The sequence below is a fragment of the Scomber japonicus genome, chromosome 19 (genome assembly GCF_027409825.1).
Source record: "Scomber japonicus isolate fScoJap1 chromosome 19, fScoJap1.pri, whole genome shotgun sequence".
Lineage (NCBI taxonomy): Eukaryota > Metazoa > Chordata > Actinopteri > Scombriformes > Scombridae > Scomber > Scomber japonicus.
The window spans coordinates 24492040-24511905 of NC_070596.1; the positions used below are offsets into that span (position 1 = coordinate 24492040).

Genomic DNA, 19866 nt, shown 5'->3' on the forward strand with positions numbered 1-19866 from the left:
GTTGTGAAAAAAAACATTTTCATAACACCTTACTTTATGGCTCAGTCAATAAGTTCATGTACAATATGAATGCATGCAAGACAACATGTTTTAGGTCTCCTTATAAAAGGAAGTTATAGAAAACATTGAAGTTGAATAGATCTCTAGGAATGGATTTATGTTATATAAAGATAAATGATGTGTTATATAATCACCTTAGATAGCTTTAATTTTTCATCATATAGTTAAGTTAAAGTAATAATAAATATACACCTGCAAATATGACTTTAAATGACATTTGTAGTAGTTTAATATGACTAATTATTACCCAAAGTTTTCTTGACATTACCTTATCTTTATTTTAACACCCTAATCCTACCAACTAGGGCAGCTGCAGACTCCAGAGATATATTTATTTGTCATATATCACAAGGTCTTTATATAATCATTTTTTAGGACTTAGTCAATCAATTTGTTCCTAATGACTTCATATCACTGTTTTCTGTTTCTTATTTAATTATTTAAACAAACAAAAAAACAACAATCATATATTGGGGTCAAGGGTCAACTCAGTCAAAATGACCCAATTTATTTATTACGTTTATGTTTGCTATGTGATTTCACACGAAATGTAAATTTACTAACTTTCCTAAAATAATGATCTTTTCTTTTCGATGACATTAATTCTATAACAAATAATGTTTTGAGAAGAAGTTTTGAAATAAATTTTGTGTGTTATGTCAGTTGTTTCTTACAGGAGTTTATTCTTGGAGTCTCCAGGGAGTCCTTCTGTGTTAAATATGTTGGTAGGATGAGAGTTAAATCTTCTTATGAGATGCAGAACCCATGGTAAATTAACATGACCGAGTTAAAAATGAGTTATGTTATGAAACTGGAAATCTGTTGGGATTTTGTAACCATTCGTTTCTATAAAATGAATACTCTAACAGGATGATACATGGACAATTTTTAGTCACAACCCCCTCGACAGAACAGACCCCCTTCCCAGTAGATCCATCGCTCTCTCAACTAACAGACACATTTAACATCAGAGACAATTCCTGACAGACTCTAACAGCCTGGGATAATCTTTAAAGGAATGGCTCTATACCAGAAAGTGGAACAACGGGAAATTTAATGTTACAGTTTGGGACCTTTTTTTAGTTAGAAAGATATAGAGTAAAGAGGCTGTTGCAGTGTTGTGCTGGAGAGAAACAGTCGCCTGGTGAGTAAAAGTTGAGGTCATTCTCCAAAGAAGAAAATGAAATGGTAAAAGTTTTATCCTCATGTGTGAATTGAGTGTGTGTAACTCACAGGCATGGGTCCATCTGTGTATTTCTATGTCACCTACGTGCTGTGCCTGTGTTTGGGTCTGCTCTGCGTGCTGTTTGTGAGCTTCTGGAGCTCACAATGGCGAGGTGGTTTTGCCTGGGATGGTTCTGCCCTACAATTCAACTGGCACCCTGTGCTCATGGTGTCTGGGCTGGTAGTTCTGTATGGTAATGGTAAGTGACAACCTCTTTTACAGCACTACAGAAAACATTCACCGTAGTGACTGTTGACTCTGGAGCAGTGCTGACACAACATTGAACCTCAAATAAGGCTCTATTTTCTCCTAATCACACTTGCTTAGCATGTAAAAGCAGGTTATAATCAGTTCATTAATGAATAACAGCTCAGGTCAGGTAAGGTTACTTTATTTGGACTTGTAGGTAGATTTGGTTTGCAGTAGATAAGGTATCCATCTTGACATGCATTGTATTGGATTGCATTAGACTGCACATGTGTTCCTGATAAAGTGTCCAGTATACCATATGTCCATATACTGCTGCTAGTCCTATTGAAATAAAGTGTTACCCAATTAGCTTAAATAATTACATTAGATTTGTTCATTTTCTCACATGTTGTTAAAGCAAAACCTTCTCCCAGACATCTTCCAGTGTCTGTTTCATATTAAAAAAGAAGATTTTGGCTATTGATTTTGGTTTTGTTTAGTAATGAAACAACATTTCTCCTAGATGTCTTAGCTGAAGTTATTTTTTGCTTCAGTTGACTGAGCCTAGAAACATTTAACCTGCTACTGTATTTACCACTCAGTGAGGATTTCTACTATTTTAATAAGACATCATAAAACCTGTGAACTGAAAAAGAACAGACATTAAACTTATTATATTTTTCACAGTGTGAGTGCATTGGCAAGATGATTTAAATATAAAATATGCATGAAAATATCATATATCATCATCATCATCATCATCTGACCTCTCAGTTTTATCCTAAAAATGACAACAGCAGTATTAAGCAACTATTCAACCATTTAAAATGAAAAGCAGAAGAAAGCAAATGCAATATTTCCCAACAATCCTTAATCTGTGTGTTTGCAGCGGCTGTCGTGTATCGTATACCGTTCACATGGAAGCAGAGGAAACACACTTGGAAACTGGTGCATGCTGGGTTCATGCTTTTAGCTCTGTTTCTGTCTGTCCTGGGCCTGTGTGCTGTGTTTGACTTCCACAGAGGCTTCCACATCCCAGACTTGTACTCTCTGCACAGCTGGCTCGGCATCTGCACCGTAGTTATGTTTGCATTTCAGGTACAAATGACAGACATGTACACAATTCTTACAGTATGCATATGAAAGTTTCCTAAAAGCATATACCACTAAATCATTCTCTCCTTGTCATTCCACCTGTTGATGGATAGTGGGGCCTTGGCTTGGCTGGCTTCTTGTTTCCTTGCTCTCCATCGTGGTTTCGTAGCACCCTAAAACCTGTCCATATCTGGATTGGAAAAGCAGTCTTGATCCTCAGTCTGACCTCTTGTATCAGTGGTATCACTGAAAAGCTTTTACTGACGCTGTAAGTGTTTGAGTATCCAATAGATCTTAGTCTTAAATCATCCATGCATGAAACTGAACACACTTCATTTTTTCTATCTGTTGCAGGAATGGAGCCACTGGTGAACTTTACAACTCACTGCCCTTAGAAGCAAAGTTTGTGAATTCCCTCGGTGTCCTCATCATGGTGTTTGGATTGGTTGTCTCTGTAATCCTGTCCAAAAACAAATGGGAGCGACCGCAGACAGACAATGAAAATACTCATGTGAGTCATAATGAGTCATCATGTGATTGTCAGTAAACGACGTACAGCAAAGATGGCCTTTTGGTTTAAACTAATGTTGTATGTTTGTTCAGCCAGTATCTGTTCATTGTCATTTTAGTTTTCACTATTTGATAATTTCGTATCTGTATTTTAACTAATATACTAAAATAATAATCTGGATTTCATTTTGATTGCAGCTTCTGCTACATGAAGACGTCATATGAAAACACCAGACATACTCTGAGTATGCAAGATTTAATTCCAACCTGATTATATATCTGTACCGGATTTCACTGAATAACATAAATACAAAGATATGTGAAAATCTGAGTTTTATGTCTAAACATTTGAATTGATGACTTTCTTTGTTCTTTGATACATTTCTTGGATTTGCTCTTCTTGATAGTTTATGAAGACCTACGGTATATGTTAAAGCAGCAACTGATGGATCCATTTTCAATTAAATATATTTGTTTAAATGAATGACAGATATGTAAGTTCAGTAGGACTGTGATAGTAGACATGATCTCATGTGACCTCACCAGTCAGTGTCATATTTAATGGTTTTGTTTTGTTAAAGACCAGCAGAAAATTAGCAATTATCATACAAGACATGCTCATTGTATGACTGAGGTTGAACCTAAGAATGCACAGTCTCAAACCAATGTCTTGATACAGTATATGGCCCTCCTGTAAGACCTTATCTTTGTTGTCATTGACCTGCAGAAGAGACTTTTATCTGATGGATATATATGTATGTATTTGTTTAGAGGTTATAGCAATGTAATTGCTATTATTGTATAATAAAATAAGTCTCTTCATGATAAAAGCAGTAGTGTTGTTGTAGCCTAGTGTAATACAGGTCCATACCACAAGAGGTCAGTGTAACGCAACAGAAACCCATGAGGAAATTGTACGATGGAGATCATGGATATATTATAAATATTAAAAACAAATGTATTACAAGCTATCATAGAACTTCCATGATTGAGATTCATATATGCAGTGACAAATGTAATAATACTAATACTACTAATAATAATACTATAACTACTATACTACTACTACTCTACAAAAAGATTAAAACATGCAAACATAAAACAATTCCAATGTTGATAAAAGCAATTGTATGATATGCATGTTAAAATCACAGTTGAACATATTCTCATAAAGACAAAGACAAATATTAAAAACAGTTTTTTTTCTGCTCACAAATTCACTTTCAGTTGTGTAATGTGTGTGCAAAGGGTGTAAACATGTCTGGCATGCAAAACTTTTTTTTGTCTTCGTTTTTAGAAATATGTTTTCAGTGTTTGACATATTCTCATAAACATTATACATAATAGAAGCAAGGCTGTTTTTTTAATGCCCACAAGTTCACTTTCAGTGGTGTAACATTTGTGTGCAAAAGGTGTAAACATGTCTGGCATGCAAAACTTTTCTCTTTTTTTTTTGTTAAAGAGAGGGTGAAGAAAGAAAAGAAAAGAAAAGAAAAGAAAAGAAAAGAAAAGAAAAGAAAAGAAAAGAAAAGAAAAGAAAAGAAAAGAAAAGAAAAGAAAAGAAAAGAAAAGTAGTTTCTATTTTTGTAGTATCAATTTTGAACTGTAGGTGGCAGTACTACATCTCAGAGCGTCTAGTCGACCCCAAATAAAAAGACGAAGAAGAAATCCACATCCGGTTAGGTCATCTGTCACAACAACAACCAGCTAGCATAGTAGCTAAACAGCAACCCCGATACGACCCTTATTCTGTCAAAATGGACGTAAATCAGACGAAACAAGAACACCTACTCGCATTAAAAGGTACTTTACTGTCATTACAACAGCACACACACAGTGACTTCTGTAAGTTTAGGAGTTAAAAACAAACAGGGTAGCTTTATGTTTCAATGCACTGTGGCTGCAAGATGCTAACAGCGCTAGCCTAGACTGACTCAGACTTTTAACTTGAATTTAGATAATTTAATATCAAGACAGCTGAAGGTGATAAAAGTGCATGACTTGCTGTATAGGACTTAAAAGTTGACATTGAAACACACCGTCTAATAGCAAGAATTATGCCATAATGTCAGCTGTTGTGTTGTTGATACAAGCTAAACGCTGGCTTTTCTGATGAGTAAATTAATAACAACCTAAAAAATTCAACTTTTTATGCTTATTAATGTATATAGCCTTGTTTGTAATCTACATATGAATCTGTTGTTTCCTGCTCTATGAGTACTATGACACTCCAAATCTGTACCAGGCAGTTATAACGCCAATTAACTTGTCATTAAAGTAGTTTTATATGTAAGAGTCAATATAAAATGATCTTACTCAGCAATAATAGGAGTTTATTATGTGTTAGTGTGAGCTGACAGCTGGTAAAAATGTACCTTGTTAACGATTAACAGCAGTAAGTCATAGTTAAGTTGGCATCAGATGATTTACAAGACAATTAGATTAGATAAAATGTATCTTTATTAATCCCCCTTTGGAGAAAATTCAAAATTGACACAGCAAGAGTGGAAAACAAGTAGCAGTATAAGGGTGAAAGTGATAAAATAAATCAATAAAATACTATATTACAGTAAATAATCTCTGTGTAAATAAATGTGCAATATGCAGAAGTTCCTGAGATTATATACATGGATGTGTGCATACATATTTCCTGGATTTACACACTAAGGACAGCATCAGTACTTTTTAAGTGGGAGTGGGAGATACTGAGAGCTTATAATTACAGTATATTACCAACTATACTTTCAATTTCTGGTGAACAATATCACTCATCAAGAAACGACAAAACTAAATCATTTAATTTCAATCCAACAAAGGTCAGGTGTCCATTACAACCAAAGACAACATCATAGTTAGTTATTTACACTAGCTTATACTCAATTATATGGGAGAGATTACCTTAATACCACATTAACCATATTACCGATGTGTTCAATCACTAATCGGTGTCACTTTACTTTGCAGTGATGCGGTTAACAAAACCAACACTCTTCACAAACCTGCCGGTGACGTGTGAAGATCGGGATCTGCCAGGTGAGCCTTTCTACAAACACAGAGCCCAAATGGAGTTTAATTTAAGTTTTAAAGATGTGAAGCAGAAAGTTATTGCAGTTTGCATTGTTAACACCAGATAAGAACAGGATACTTTGTTAGCTGTTTAATGTCTGTATATCTGTATTTTCTTAAAATTAATATTACATCTTTTAAGTAGTATCATATGTGAGTGATTTACTGACTTTGTGTTATTGTGCGTGTCTGCTGACTTCTCCACTTATTTCAGCATCTTAGTTTAGATGTGGAAACATTAGTCTGATCAGAGCATATTAAACTTACTAGGATACCACAAGTGACTTTTCAAGCTTACTGCTCTTCTTCAGTCTAAAGCTTGAAATGTCACTTCTGGTATCCTGTTAAATTTACCTGGATTGGGATCAGCAGTGTGCGGGTTACCTCAGAGCATCTTGATATGAAAACAGACATAAGAACAGAATTTGTCAGTGACTTAAAGTGCAACAAATGAATGCATTAATAGTGATTGTTTTAAGTGAAAAAGCTCAGAATGAAAGCTGTAAATCCAATGTTATCTATTCATAAATGAGGTGAAGCTAAAGATGAGTTTTCATAGTAATTATTTGCTGGTAAGAAATATTTTTGGATGATAAATTGTGCATGCATGTGAGATTTGACATGCATTCATGTACAACAATAAAGCAGTTTAAAGAACATGAGAGTTTTTCTTTCTGTTCTAGTGAATTCAAGTCAATGTCTGTGACTGAAAAACACAAATGTCAAGTTATAAATGCTTTTTTTAATTTCGAGAGGCTCATGAATTCATTTCATAGTAATGAGCACTAGTGGGGAGCAACAACCTGCAGGTACATGGAGACTTTTTAAGTGGATGTCTCGCTTCCGCTTTTCGTGTCTCTGAGAGAACAACTTCTGCTTTTCTGACTGACTGACATTCTGCCTGGTTGGTTTAGGATTTACCAACTTCCTATTCGAGCCAAGCAGACAAACTGAAGCAATACATGTGTTGAAATGTGTTTGCGGTATTTGCATGTATATTTATATGAGAAGAGCGAAAGCAAATATATAAATGTCATAAAACCCTTGTTGTAGTGCTCCATACTGAATACAGGAAACAAATAGAATCTGTAGTCTTATGTGACCTGTATTATTTTTTATCATTTTTAAACTATTTTTTATCTCTATGTAGTTAAAAATAAATTAAAATTCCTCGTAGCAGCCGAAAGCTGAATACAGACCCAATTAAATGACCCTGTTTTATACAAATTTCGATGTCAGCTGCATTTAACATTTGCTTTTTGCAGATCCAGTGTGCAACATCTGTACTGTAGATTTACGGTCTCAGATCTCGCTCCCAGATTTAGAATAGTCTCTAGTGTTTGTTTTTCCTTCTGGCAGAGTGCAGCACGGAGCAGAATGTGTCCGCTGCACCGGTAACCAAACCCCACATTAACCATAAATCACCTTGACACTTCTAGGTAGGATCGCTATTTATATAAGAGGAGCAAACGAAGGCCGAGGCATATCTTTAAAGTGCACAAAGATGGATTGGCTGAATTTGATATTTGAAATTCTTTGCTGTCACAACCTCTCTTCACAATCTAACCTATCAATCTTATGTTTTGAATCAATATGAGAAGCGGGGGGTGATAGTAGGGTACATAAAAGTAGTCATATTAGTGGTAGTGTTAATATGAATGAGTGGGATGGTTGCTTTGTGAGATGCTTGTGGCCACCTGTGTTTGGACAGAGAGAAATTTAAAGGCAGTGAAAACCCTCTTTCGCCTTTGATATCTGATCTTCAAAGAATCTCCCTGCAGCACACAGAACAGTAGAAGCACTTCTATAATAACTTACAGTGTCTACAGTGAACTAGTGTGTGCTTGTGTATTGACACGGTCTACAGTACGTGTCTGGTAAAAACTGCAGAAGTGGTACTGTAGCAGTGACTGATTTTGGAAGCGAATGGAAACTAATTCAAGTTTAATTAGTGACTAATTTGACAACAGCTCAGCAGGAAATGAATTTAAATGAAGTGAAACCGCTCAGACAAGCAGAGATGTTCTTCATACTGTGACCAGCTTGTTAGATTTAAGGGTTGTGAGGTTGTGTAGCTTTTACAGACCCTTTCCAAAAAATTAGAATATCATGGAAAAGTTGTTTCATTTCCATAATTCCATTCAAAAAGTTAAACTTTCATAGATTATAGATTCAGGGCCCACAATTTAAACGATTTCAAGTATTTATTTGTTTATTTTTACATAATTTGGGCTTCCAGCTCATAAAACCCACGAAAACAGGAATTCAAAAAATTAGAATACTGTGAAGAAATCAGCCCAAATTTTATTTTTTTAATTAAATTGCTTCAGTGTGGTTCAATTGTCTCAGTTTGGTTCAATATGGGGAAGACTGCAGACATGACAACTGGCCAGAAGACCATCATTGATACCCTCCATAGGATGGGTAAGCCACAAAAGTTCATAGCGAAGGAGGCTGGCTGTTCACAGAGTGCTGTGTCCAAGCATATCAATGGAAAGTCTAGTGGAAGGGCAAAATGTGGCAGGAGAAGATGCACCAGCAAAAGAGATGACCGTGGGCTTCAGCGGATTATCAAACAGAGAAGATTCAAGAATCTGGCAGAGATCCAGAAAGAGTGGAATGAGGCGAGAGTCACAGCTTCAAAAACCACCACATTCAGACGCATCCGGGAGATGGGCTACAACTGTTGGGTTCCTCGGGTCAAGCCACTTCTGAACCTGAGGCAACGTAGGAAGCGTCTCTACTGGGCCAAGGAGAAGAAGGACTGGACTGTTGGCCAGTGGTCCAAGGTCCTCTTTTCTGATGAAAGTAAAGTGTGCCTTTCATTCGGGAATCAAGGTCCAAGGGTTTGGAGGAAGACGGGTGAGGAACAGAACCCAAGCTGCTTGAGGTCCAGTGTGAAATATCCACAGTCAGTCGTGATTTGGGGTGCAATGTCCGGTGCAGGTGTTGGTAAACTCTGCTTTCTTAAATCCAAGGTCACTGCAACAGTCTACCAGAATGTTTTAGAGGACTTCATGATTCCTTCTGCTGAGAATCTGTATAGAGATGCAAATTTCATCTTCCAGCAGGACCTGGCCCCTGCCCATACCGCCAGAAGCACCAAAACCTGGTTTGATGCCCATGCTATCACAGTGCTTGACTGGCCAGCCAACTCGCCGGACCTAAACCCCATTGAGAATCTACGGGGTATTCTCAAGAGGAAAATGAGGGGCACCAGACCCAACAACAAAGAAGAGCTGACAGCAAGCATCAAGGAAATCTGGGCTTCCATAACTCCCAGGCAATGCCACAGGCTGATTAAGGCACAGTGATTAAGGCAAAATGATTCCCAACCAAGTATTATATAAACATATCGTTTTGAAAGTACCATATTTTGATTGATTTGATGTGATCCTAATTTCTTTCTTTTTTTTCTGCAAAAACTGAGAAGTAAATAGTGATTTCTTCACAGTATTCTAATTTTTTGAATTCCTGTTTTCGTGGGTTTTATGAGCTGGAAGCCCAAATTATGTAAAAATAAACAAATAAATACTTGAAATCGTTTAAATTGTGGGCCCTGAATCTATAATCTATGAAAGTTTAACTTTTTGAATGGAATTATGGAAATTAAACAACTTTTCCATGATATTCTAATTTTTTGGAAAGGGTCTGTATATATGAAGAAAAATAGACTAGATAATCTATTTGATATTGTATGTATTTATAGTTACTTGGAGTTATCATCCTTTCTAAGTGTATACAGGTTTTTTAAATAAATTAGAAATATTTGTATGTACAGCAGGATACTTTCTTTGGCTTTTTTTTGCACACCGAGTACTTATTTTTTATTACATCCTTTTTTGGGGTATACTTTGGGGTATTTTAGGATTTATTATTTATATAATATAATATTAATATTAATTATTATTGTTTCTTTCTTTCCTGTGGATAGTTACAGATGTTTTTTGTTATGTGTGACTGTCTTGACTGAAGGAATAAACTATCTCTCTCTCTCTCTCTCTCTCTCTCTCTCTCTCTCTCTCCTCTCTCTCTCTCTCTCTCTCTCTCTCTCTCTCTCTCTCTTTATCTATCTCTCTCTCTATCTATCTCTCTCTCTCTCTCTCTCTCTCTCTCTCTCTCTCTCTCTCTCTCTCTCTTTATCTATCTCTCTCTCTATCGATCTATCTATCTATCTATCTATCTATCTATCTATCTATCTATCTATCTATCTATCTCTCTCTCTCTCTCTCTCTCTCTCTCTCTCTCTCTCTCTCTCTCTCTCTCTCTCTCTCTCTCTCTCTCTCTCTCTCTCTCTCTCTCTCTCTCTCTCTCTCTCTCTCTCTGTATCTACCTACCTACCTACCTATATATCTAATCTACTTGTATAGTATTAGTGTGTTGGTTAAATCTCTGCTTCTCTGTGCTGCAGGTGTTCTGTCATTTCACTGTTTCCTTCCCCCGGCCAGAAATAATTAACCGTGCATTGCAAGCATTCTGTCGAGTGTTTGCTCGGCGTGCTTCGGCTCTCGCTGGAACACGAGCCGCATTCATCATGACACGTGATGCATGTACGTGACACATACTTTGTGTGTTTCGCCCGCACAGGGGATTTGTTCGGTCAGCTCATGAGAGAAGACCCCTCCACCATCAAAGGAGCGGAGACATTAATGCTTGGAGAGATGCTTACCTTACCACAGAACTTTGGGTAATAAAAGATAACCCCCCCCCCTCTTTACACATAAGAGAAATAAACAATTAGTATTGAGTTACTTTTGTGGGGAGTTTTTTTTTTAAAAGTGTAATTTAACATTTCCACCTCTTGGCATTACACAGAAATATTTTCCTCGGCGAGACCTTCTCCAGTTACATAAGTGTGCACAATGACAGCACCCAAGTTGTTAAAGACATTCTGGTGAAGGTACAGTAAACAAGAAGCACCTGTTCAACATGTATAGTTTATGATACCCCTTTCACTCCTGATTTACATATAAACTTCCTGTTGTGTGGTGTGATCTTTTTATACAGGCTGATCTACAGACCAGCTCACAGAGGCTCAACCTATCTGCGTCAAACTCCGCAGTCGCAGAACTCAAACCAGAATGCTGCATTGATGACGTTATCCACCACGAAGTCAAAGAAATTGGAACACATATGTGCGTGTTTGTTGTTTAAAAATATACACCCTCATAGATTTACACCTCCCAAAGCCGAAATGTGAATATAAGGCGCTAAATGGTGTTACTAACTTGTTATGGACACATTTTGTTAAGTGTGGTTTTGCAATGGTTAATCTTTTTGTCATGTGTTCCCATTTCCAGCTTAGTTTGTGCGGTCAGTTACACGACTCATTATGGAGAGAAGCTCTATTTTCGGAAGTTCTTCAAATTCCAGGTGAGATATATTGGAGCTTTCTCATTAGATCACTGTGGTTAGGTCATGTGTTGACTTGGTAAACACTTGAGAAATGTCTCGGCTCTACAACAGAGCAAAAAAGCAATCACCATCCTTGCTGTGAATTTTGGTGTCTTAAAGTCTTCTGCCCTCAGTTAGTCTGGCTCCCTTTCCTTTTAGCATCATTTCCAATCATTTCTTCCTTTTCTTAGCTGATTTTGAAATCTTACACCAAATTGTTTCATTTTTTTTTTTTGCTGAATGGAGTTACAGTGTGAGAAAAGTACAACGTTCAGTTTGCAATCTATTCTCAATCAGGTTTTGAAGCCTCTGGATGTGAAAACAAAGTTCTACAATGCAGAGGTAAGTGAGCCGCACTCACAAATCACCAACAGCAACAGCAGCAGCAGCAGGATAATATGATGTTCATCTATTAGTGTACAAAGTCTTTGCACATGTATCTGTCACCTTGTACCATCTGCAAATAGAAGACGTTTATGATATAGTATGACGTGCAAGCTTGTACTGTAGCATACATAACATGCTTCATATCATGTTTCATTTCATAGTCAGGAGCATTTTTACAGATGCTAATAGAGGCAGTTAGCATGAGAAAGGTCTCTGGAAAACCCTTGTACCTCCAGAAACAAACAAATAACCCAAACACGACCATAAAGGGAAACTTTTTTTTCTATTTATTTTCCCATCATTTCATGTTTAAGTGACAAATGGGGACAACAGCTTCAGCCAGCAGCCACAAAATTGGCTGCAATGTAATCCTGTGGGACAATTGTGCCCTGTCATCTACAGTACATCCACTAAAAGGGTTTGTTTTATTCCCACTGACAGCCTCAAATTGTTATTATAAGGGTCTGACAGCATTATGGTAAGAATCACACAGAGAAATAAAATGGTTTTCTTTACCTTTCACTTCTCGTCTTGTTCTGAAATCTCGTGAGAGTTGGGTTGTTGTCCAAATCAGCCAAATATCAGCCGTGACTTACAGTGAGTTACACTTTCTGTACTCAACACAACAAAGTCCTCCCGGCGCTCCTCTCTCCATCTCTGTCATGGTTGAATATTTTCCTGATTTTGACAGCAACTCAATTCCTGCGAGATCTCAGAACGAGACTTCACCTTGAGCGAGACTTGGACATAATAACAAACAGACGGGTGTTGTGCTGTAATATGCACCCCTGCTATGAAATGCACTCTCTCACATTCACTTTAATATCACAACCAAACAAAAGGGGGGGGGCCTATCTCACATTTTAATTATTTGTGAAGGGAATAGAAGAGAAGAACTTGAGTTGTTTACACTAATAAATAATTAATGTTCTTCTCAACACAAAATCCTGAATACAAGCAATTAATGACAGATAATAATGAATAAAAACCAATACTTTTCTTATTCTGTGACACTGCATCCTGTGGAAATATACCCCAAATGTCAAAGTATTTCTCATCGTGCTTCTCATGGCTAAATAATCAAAGCTTTTCTTAACAGTTTCTAGGTTTAAAAGTATGTGTTTAAGCCTGTATATAGGTTACTTATAAAGCTTTAAAAAAAAAAGAAAAAGCCCCCTGAATATAAGCTGTCCTGAAAATGTAATGTGGTCCACCGCGTCAAGTCATATAACTGCGCTGTATCCCACGGGGGGGGGGCTTATTATTACGACACACAGCTGCAGCTCTCTCACTCAATACTGGGGCAATTTCAAAAAACTGTTGTTCCCATTACTGACTTAGACACGAAAAGATGGAAAAATAGGATCCTGGTTGAAAAATGCTGACGTTTCACTTGAAGTCGGGTTGTAGTTTAACATCTGGAGATCAAGGAGGTTTCCTGGTTAGAGACAACAAGCTTTTTTTCTCATTTTCATACCAGTAGCTTTTTTTTTTTTTTTTTTTTTTTTTTACATATTAGAATGCAAATACTCATTGTCTTCATCTTTGGCATGTAACTTCATTTGTTTATTATGTCTTGTATTTTATTTTCTCCATTAGAGTGACCTCAGTTCTGTGGTAATTGTTTCTTCTGTTCTCATCGCTGAACGTTAGCTTCTCTTAATCCTTTTTTTGGTGCAGCAGACTTTGTCTTTTCCGGGGGCCAACAGAAAGGTGCAGCGCAAGAAACATGGAAAGAAATGATTTGAATATTTAAAAAATTGCCACCTAGATGGTTAAAAGTTTAAAGTTCAAGTGGGAAACATTATTTTTAGATCCATATTGACATGTTAAGTCCTTCACTTGTACTTTCCATTGTTTTTCTTTTGCCCTTTCTTTTGACGCCCGTGCTTTCTTGCAAACTCTTCTACACAGGGCTTGGACTTTTTTTTTTTTAATTGAAGTTTGCGGTGTCAAATTGTGGCGGGTGGGGATTGTGTTTGATTTCTACAAATTTATCATCACTTTTTAGGGGAAATGATCAGTATGCACCATGATTTCTTCGTCAAAAATTAAAATGATCATGTAACGGTGCAGCTGTGAATGATGTCGCTCAACTGCTTGTGAATCTCATTTTTTAACTTTTGCATTGCTGAGGTGAAGGTTATCGTGTGAATGAACAGGCCAATTATTGTCAGTGATTATATTTTTTAAAAAGACTCACAGTTAAGTTAATTTTTTTATATTATATGTGATAAAATGATAATTTTGAGGTTTTGGATTGAATGGCTTTGCATGGAAACAAAGATGCTGAGCGCTGCGATTTTAACATTAACCTCATTCAGAATGGTTCATGGTCAGTTCTGACACTGTGGATTGCAGGCATGAACTAATCTCTGCTTCACTCTCATTGTATCTCACTGTATAGTAGAGGTTGCATTGAAATGTTGACAAGTCGACCACTTGAGTGTTACTTTTTCTGAAAAAAACATCAACTAGTTGCCAACAAAAATGAAAATCCTGAACTAGCAGCATGTCTCCAACCAAGTATTTAAGTCATACTAAAGTCATTTATAGGACTTAAGTAATTATTGCAACATTACTTTCCGGTACAAGTGATTTACTTTACTTTTGACTGCTAATATCTGCTTTTAAGGACTGTTCAACATAATGTCCTTATAGCTATTAGTTATTAGTATTAAATGTATTGAATTAGAAATATTTCATTGCATGCATTTACATTAGTCTATTTGTCTTTCTGAAAACAGAAAACCACTATGCTGATTGAAAGTACAGAGTGTTTGGAGCCTTTTTCAGATTGCTGTTTTATAACCAACAGATGAAGGGCTCTCGAGAGAAGAGCGGTAATTCAGACTAAAGCTAGACACATACAGTAAATCCGTCAAGCCAATATATATGAGCCTGTTGCAGCAATTTGGGTATTTGGGTATTTGTGTATGTGTCGGCTGAAAAGTAAGAAGAAATTGCAGTACAGGAAGGCCAAAGTAGATCTGAAGTCATTTTGAGGCAGCGTTATAATTACTTAACCCTTGCATACTGTTCACGGTCAAATTTGATCAACTTTTTTCATTTTAGAGCTATAAAAACACCCCATATTTATTTTAGGTACATAAAAAAAAATCATTATATTTTTATTTGTGTGCAGCTGATACACATTTTTGTAGATGCAAATGTCCAAATTCAACTTCAATGTTCTCCTGGACCATAATATAGTGATTGTGAATGTCTGTTTTTCCATAGATAAACACTGTGTTTACTCTCTTACAGCTTTATTGAGTTGTTATCAAACATTTATTAACGCTCATGTTGTCCTTGAGTCAAGGAAGGAAGGGAGGGAGTAGGAAGGAAAGAAGGGAAGGAAGGAAGGAAAGGAGGAAGAAGGAAGGAAAGGAGGGAGGAAGGAAGGAAGGAAGGAAAGAAAGAAAGAGAAGGAGGGAGGGAGGAAAGAAGGAATGGAGGAAGGAAGGAACAAAGGGAGGAAGGAAGGAAGGAAGGAAAGAAGAGAGGAAGGAAGGAAGGAAAGAAGAGAGGAAGGAAGGAAAGAAGGAAGGGAGGGAGGGAGGGAAGGAGGAATGAAGAAGGAAGGAAAGGAGGGAAGTAAGGAAGGAAAGGAGGGAGGAAAGAAGGAAGGAGGGAGAGAGAAAGGAAAAGAGGAAGGAAGGAAAGAGAGAAGGAGGGAGGGAGGTAAGAAGGAAGGGAGGAAGGAAGGAAGGAAGCAAGCAACAGAGGAAGGAAGGAAAGAAGGAAGTAGGAAAGGAAAGAAGGAGGGAAGGATAGAAGGAGGGAAGGAGGAAGGAAGAAAGGGGGTTGGAGGAAAGAAGGGAGGAAGGAAAGAGAGAATGAGTGAGGATAGACAGACGGAAGGAAGGAAAAAAGGAAGGAGGGAAGGAAAGAAGGAAGGAAGGAAGGAAAGAAGGAACAGTCAAAACAGACGGGGTCAATTTGACCCGGGAGGACGACACAAAGGTTAATGACTGATGGGGGAATTTATGAATGTAAATTGGTGCGGAGACTAATTATGAGTCAGAATATGAACAGTATGTAAAGGTTAACAGAATAATAAAACAAATCTAAGAGATCTATATTAAGATTATTTGATTATGTTGAAAAAAATGACTACTGACTGATATACATCAATTTGAAATCTTTTAAATTCATAAATAGCATTATTAGTATTGTCCTCTTAAGTACAATATCCCTTCACATGGCTGCTTTGAATAATCTGGTTGATATAAATACAGCTGGTTGATGTTTGACAGACCACTTTGAATGACTTGTCGATTAGTAAAAAAAAATGTAAAGTTGTGCAACCCCTACTGTATACTCTGCTGGTCAACACTTACTACTAACAATGTCCTCAAAGGTACACTGAGCAAACCAATAGTAGAGTTACATTTGTGTCATTTAGACTGTTTTGTGTTAATCTCCCAGTTGGTCAATGATTCTCACATCACCTAAAGAGTAGATTAAAGCAGTAGGATATTGTGCACAAGCCTAACCCCCACTTACTACTACATAATGGTAAAAGTTGATGTGTTGCTCAGTCCGCCTTGGAGATTTTGTTCTTTATTGTTAGCAATAAATATAAGTTTGAGTCCTGGCCTCTCCACTCCAGACAGATGAAGTGTTCCTGGAGGCTCAGATCCAAAACATCACCACCTCACCGATGTTCATGGAGAAGGTCTCTCTAGAGCCCTCCATGATGTACAACGTTACAGAGCTCAACCTGGTCTCAAGTGGAGATGATGGGTAAAAAAAAAAACACTTTAAATTATGTGTTTTTCCATCTTGTTGATATAATTGCAAGCGGTGGAATTTTTGGTTTGACTTTCATCTGTAATTCTTCCCCAACCAGAGAGTCTACCTTTGGGAAAATGTCTTACCTGCAGCCAATGGACACGCGGCAGTACCTGTACTGTCTCAAGCCAAAGCCGGAGTATGCGGAGAAGGCCGGCGTCATCAAGGGTGTGACGGTGATCGGAAAGCTTGACATCGTATGGAAGACCAATCTCGGGGAGAGGGGGAGGCTACAGACCAGCCAGCTCCAAAGAATGGTATTAGGAGACTTATTGCTCTAATCAAAGAACCTCCATCATTTATTCCTTTAGTTTTATCCTCATAATTTTGTGTTACCCTTCTTTTTATTCTAGGCTCCAGGGTACGGAGACATCAGGCTGTCTTTGGAGATAATTCCCGACACTGTTAACCTGGAAGAACCTTTTGACATCATCTGTAAAATCACCAACTGCAGGTGAAAATCCTCTCAAGTAGTTATCTCACTACTTACATGATACAGCCTGTAATACTTATTATACTTATTTATTAGGATAAACCCAGGCGGGGAGTTCTGGTCCTCTGAAGTGAGGCCAACGCTGAAGTAACTTAGAACTGCATTCTATTAAAAGGCCACCAGGGGGCGACCGTTTTGGTGTCAAAAGGACTTTCGTCTCAATACAAGTCAATGGAGAATTCACCAACTTCTCACTTGATTTCTAACCTCAGTAAACGTTTTCAAAATGTGTTTATGGTCTCAATCGCTAGTTTAAAGCCTTCTTCAATGCAGTATGATGTTCATTTGTGAAATTTTGGCCTCCCTTATTTTATATTTGACGATAAAGCAGGGTATGCATTAGGGCGTGGCTACGTCCTGATTGACAGGTTGATTGCCCAATGTCCTCGAGATCCAGCATACACCTAAAATTTTCAAGATGGCGCTGCCCAGATTCGAAACTATTGGCTTCTGAGCAGCAGTCCACAAACCAATGGGTGACGTCACGGATGTTACGTCCATTTCTTTTATACAGTCTATGGATAAACCTCATAGATGCACCGTCTCATTTTCAAAAGGGTCCCAACAACAACAACAACAACAACAACAACAACAACAACAACAACAAGCAGACAGACAACAAACAAAACACACAAACAAAAATATACAATCATTGAAAATATTACAACTTCAGAATTGCCACAGTGGCTAATAACAGATGAACATTGGATAGTTTCACCAACTCAAGTACATAATATGAAAGTAAGGAGTCAGTGCCTGCTTAAACATTTAAGACGATGTAAATTATTCCAATCTGACTGCTTTGAACTCTTTTGCCAATTGATTTCTTAGTGTAAGGAACAGAGAAGTAAAGCTGAGTTGAGTGTCTAACCTGATTTAATTAAGTAAATGGTACAAGATATTGTTGTAAGTAGGTGGGATAACTGAAGCAGATTTTTAACAGCCTGTTTATATTGAACCTTTTTGTGTTGTAGTGAAAGAACCATGGATCTAGTGCTGGAGATGTGCAATACCAGGTCCATCCACTGGTGTGGCGTATCAGGGCGACAGCTGGGCAAACTGAGTCCTGGTGCCCTCCTCTCTCTGCCCCTCACACTCCTCTCATCCGTCCAGGGTCTGCAGGTACGAGCCCGAGTTTTAGCATTTGTTCGACATAATTGCATAATTGAGATGAAAGCCTGTTCTTGCTAAGTCATGTGATTTTTTTTTACCTCTTTTTATTTCAGAGTATTTCCGGATTGAGACTCACTGACACATTTCTGAAGAGGACGTACGAATATGACGACATCGCACAAGTGTGTGTGGTCTGCCCGTATACGAGCAACGAGTGCTAGAAATTTTATTGACCTTTTTTTTTTTTTTTCATTTTAGATATGAATGGACCAACTGTGGATGTCTGCACATGAGATTTAACTCTTTTTTGCAACTTAAGGGGATGAAACTGTATTTTAAAATCATTGTGTATAATATAAATCTTCTTTCTTTGAAAATAATGATGTAAATGTGCATAAATGTTAATAAAATTGCTGTAATCTTTGATTTTTCTATTGCTTTTAATAACATGATGGAGATGATTCTTTTACTGATTAAATATACTCACATACACAAGAGAAACATGACAATAAGAATATTTTGTGAAAATGATATCATGAATATATGCGCTGCCACATTCTCAGTAATATTTCACAATGTTTTCCTTTTAGCACTCGTCATAATATCTTCCCACTTACATCAAGGCATTGTCAGAAAGCACAGCATGCTTTAGCAGCTTGTAATTTCAGTGATAAAATATAATAGAACATTTCAAGCTTCCCTAAATGTGATTATTAGGCACCATAATCGAGGAAACTTTGCATATAAAGCCACAATCCATCATTTCTGTTAAACGGTGGTAACAGTTGGACTACAAAAAACATTCCTGCGAAGTCACATTGCCTATTTTGGATGTTTTAATGACCACTTACTGGCTGGATTATGCTGGCATTTCTTTCCACCTCTTCAGATATTTCTACTGATTTGGAAACCTTAATCACAGCTTCTGTTGCATGAATCATGTCATAGCTCATTTTGGTTGAAGCTGGAAATCTTACTGGTGATGGGCAAAAAATCTATAATTATCATAACTCATCCCAAAAATGTTTAAAATATTAATTCACTGGTTTTGATATGCAAAAAATAGCATGAAGACACATGTGTGAGCTACACCTGCTTTCAGAGTTCTTTTAGATTCTGACTTTGCCCCTTTTGGGTTCCTGCAGGGAAAGCAGACAGCTCCCTTTTATCACTTTGTTCTTTCAAAATAAATAAGTACTGTGATTAAAAAGCGTGAGGCTCTGGGATGTCAAATAGATTTCTGATCCCATCTGAGCACTGCAGTCTATTTCAAGACATGAGACACAAGCACGACTTTGTATGGTTGCTCAGTTTCAAGACATTTATTCACATGTTTTTAGACAAAACATTGTGCTGCCCTAGCATACCTATTTGTTTCCATAAAGCATCTGATCTCAAATACCAGATTTAAGAGCATGCAAAATGAACAATCCAAGTACTTTGTTACTAGTTAATGAACAATTAAATAGGCTTAAAGGGGAGACATTTTTGCTAAAGTGCAATAACAACATTATGCAGGCTGCAAACACTGCTATAC

General features: G+C 37.2%; 2 protein-coding genes across 2 annotated transcripts; both read left to right on the forward strand.

Moving 5' to 3' along the window:
* The first annotated feature begins 1297 nt into the window (after window positions 1-1297).
* On the forward strand, window positions 1298-3116 carry LOC128379868 (lysosomal membrane ascorbate-dependent ferrireductase CYB561A3-like). The gene is made up of 4 exons (XM_053339507.1): window positions 1298-1484; window positions 2364-2572; window positions 2683-2837; window positions 2924-3116. The coding sequence occupies exons 1-4, from the start codon at window positions 1298-1300 to the stop codon at window positions 3114-3116; spliced, it is 744 nt and encodes a 247-aa protein (XP_053195482.1).
* A 1437-nt stretch (window positions 3117-4553) lies between these two features.
* On the forward strand, window positions 4554-18739 carry trappc13 (trafficking protein particle complex subunit 13). The gene is made up of 13 exons (XM_053340257.1): window positions 4554-4882; window positions 6044-6112; window positions 10733-10832; window positions 10961-11045; window positions 11153-11280; window positions 11446-11518; window positions 11837-11881; window positions 13526-13543; window positions 16542-16675; window positions 16782-16980; window positions 17077-17177; window positions 18191-18338; window positions 18443-18739. The coding sequence occupies exons 1-13, from the start codon at window positions 4837-4839 to the stop codon at window positions 18548-18550; spliced, it is 1254 nt and encodes a 417-aa protein (XP_053196232.1). The 5' UTR covers window positions 4554-4836; the 3' UTR covers window positions 18551-18739.
* Window positions 18740-19866: the final 1127 nt, after the last annotated feature.

Bases quoted from the DNA above. Each gene is read 5' to 3' on its own strand.
- LOC128379868 (XM_053339507.1), top strand. From the start codon at position 1,298: ATGGGTCCATCTGTGTATTTCTATGTCACCTACGTGCTGTGCCTGTGT. The intron at 1,485-2,363 runs GTAAGTGACAAC...GTGTGTTTGCAG, and splicing joins GGTAGTTCTGTATGGTAATG to CGGCTGTCGTGTATCGTATA. The intron at 2,838-2,923 runs GTAAGTGTTTGA...TATCTGTTGCAG, and splicing joins GAAAAGCTTTTACTGACGCT to GAATGGAGCCACTGGTGAAC.
- trappc13 (XM_053340257.1), top strand. From the start codon at position 4,837: ATGGACGTAAATCAGACGAAACAAGAACACCTACTCGCATTAAAAG. The intron at 4,883-6,043 runs GTACTTTACTGT...TTTACTTTGCAG, and splicing joins ACACCTACTCGCATTAAAAG to TGATGCGGTTAACAAAACCA. The intron at 16,676-16,781 runs GTAAAAAAAAAA...TTCCCCAACCAG, and splicing joins GTCTCAAGTGGAGATGATGG to AGAGTCTACCTTTGGGAAAA.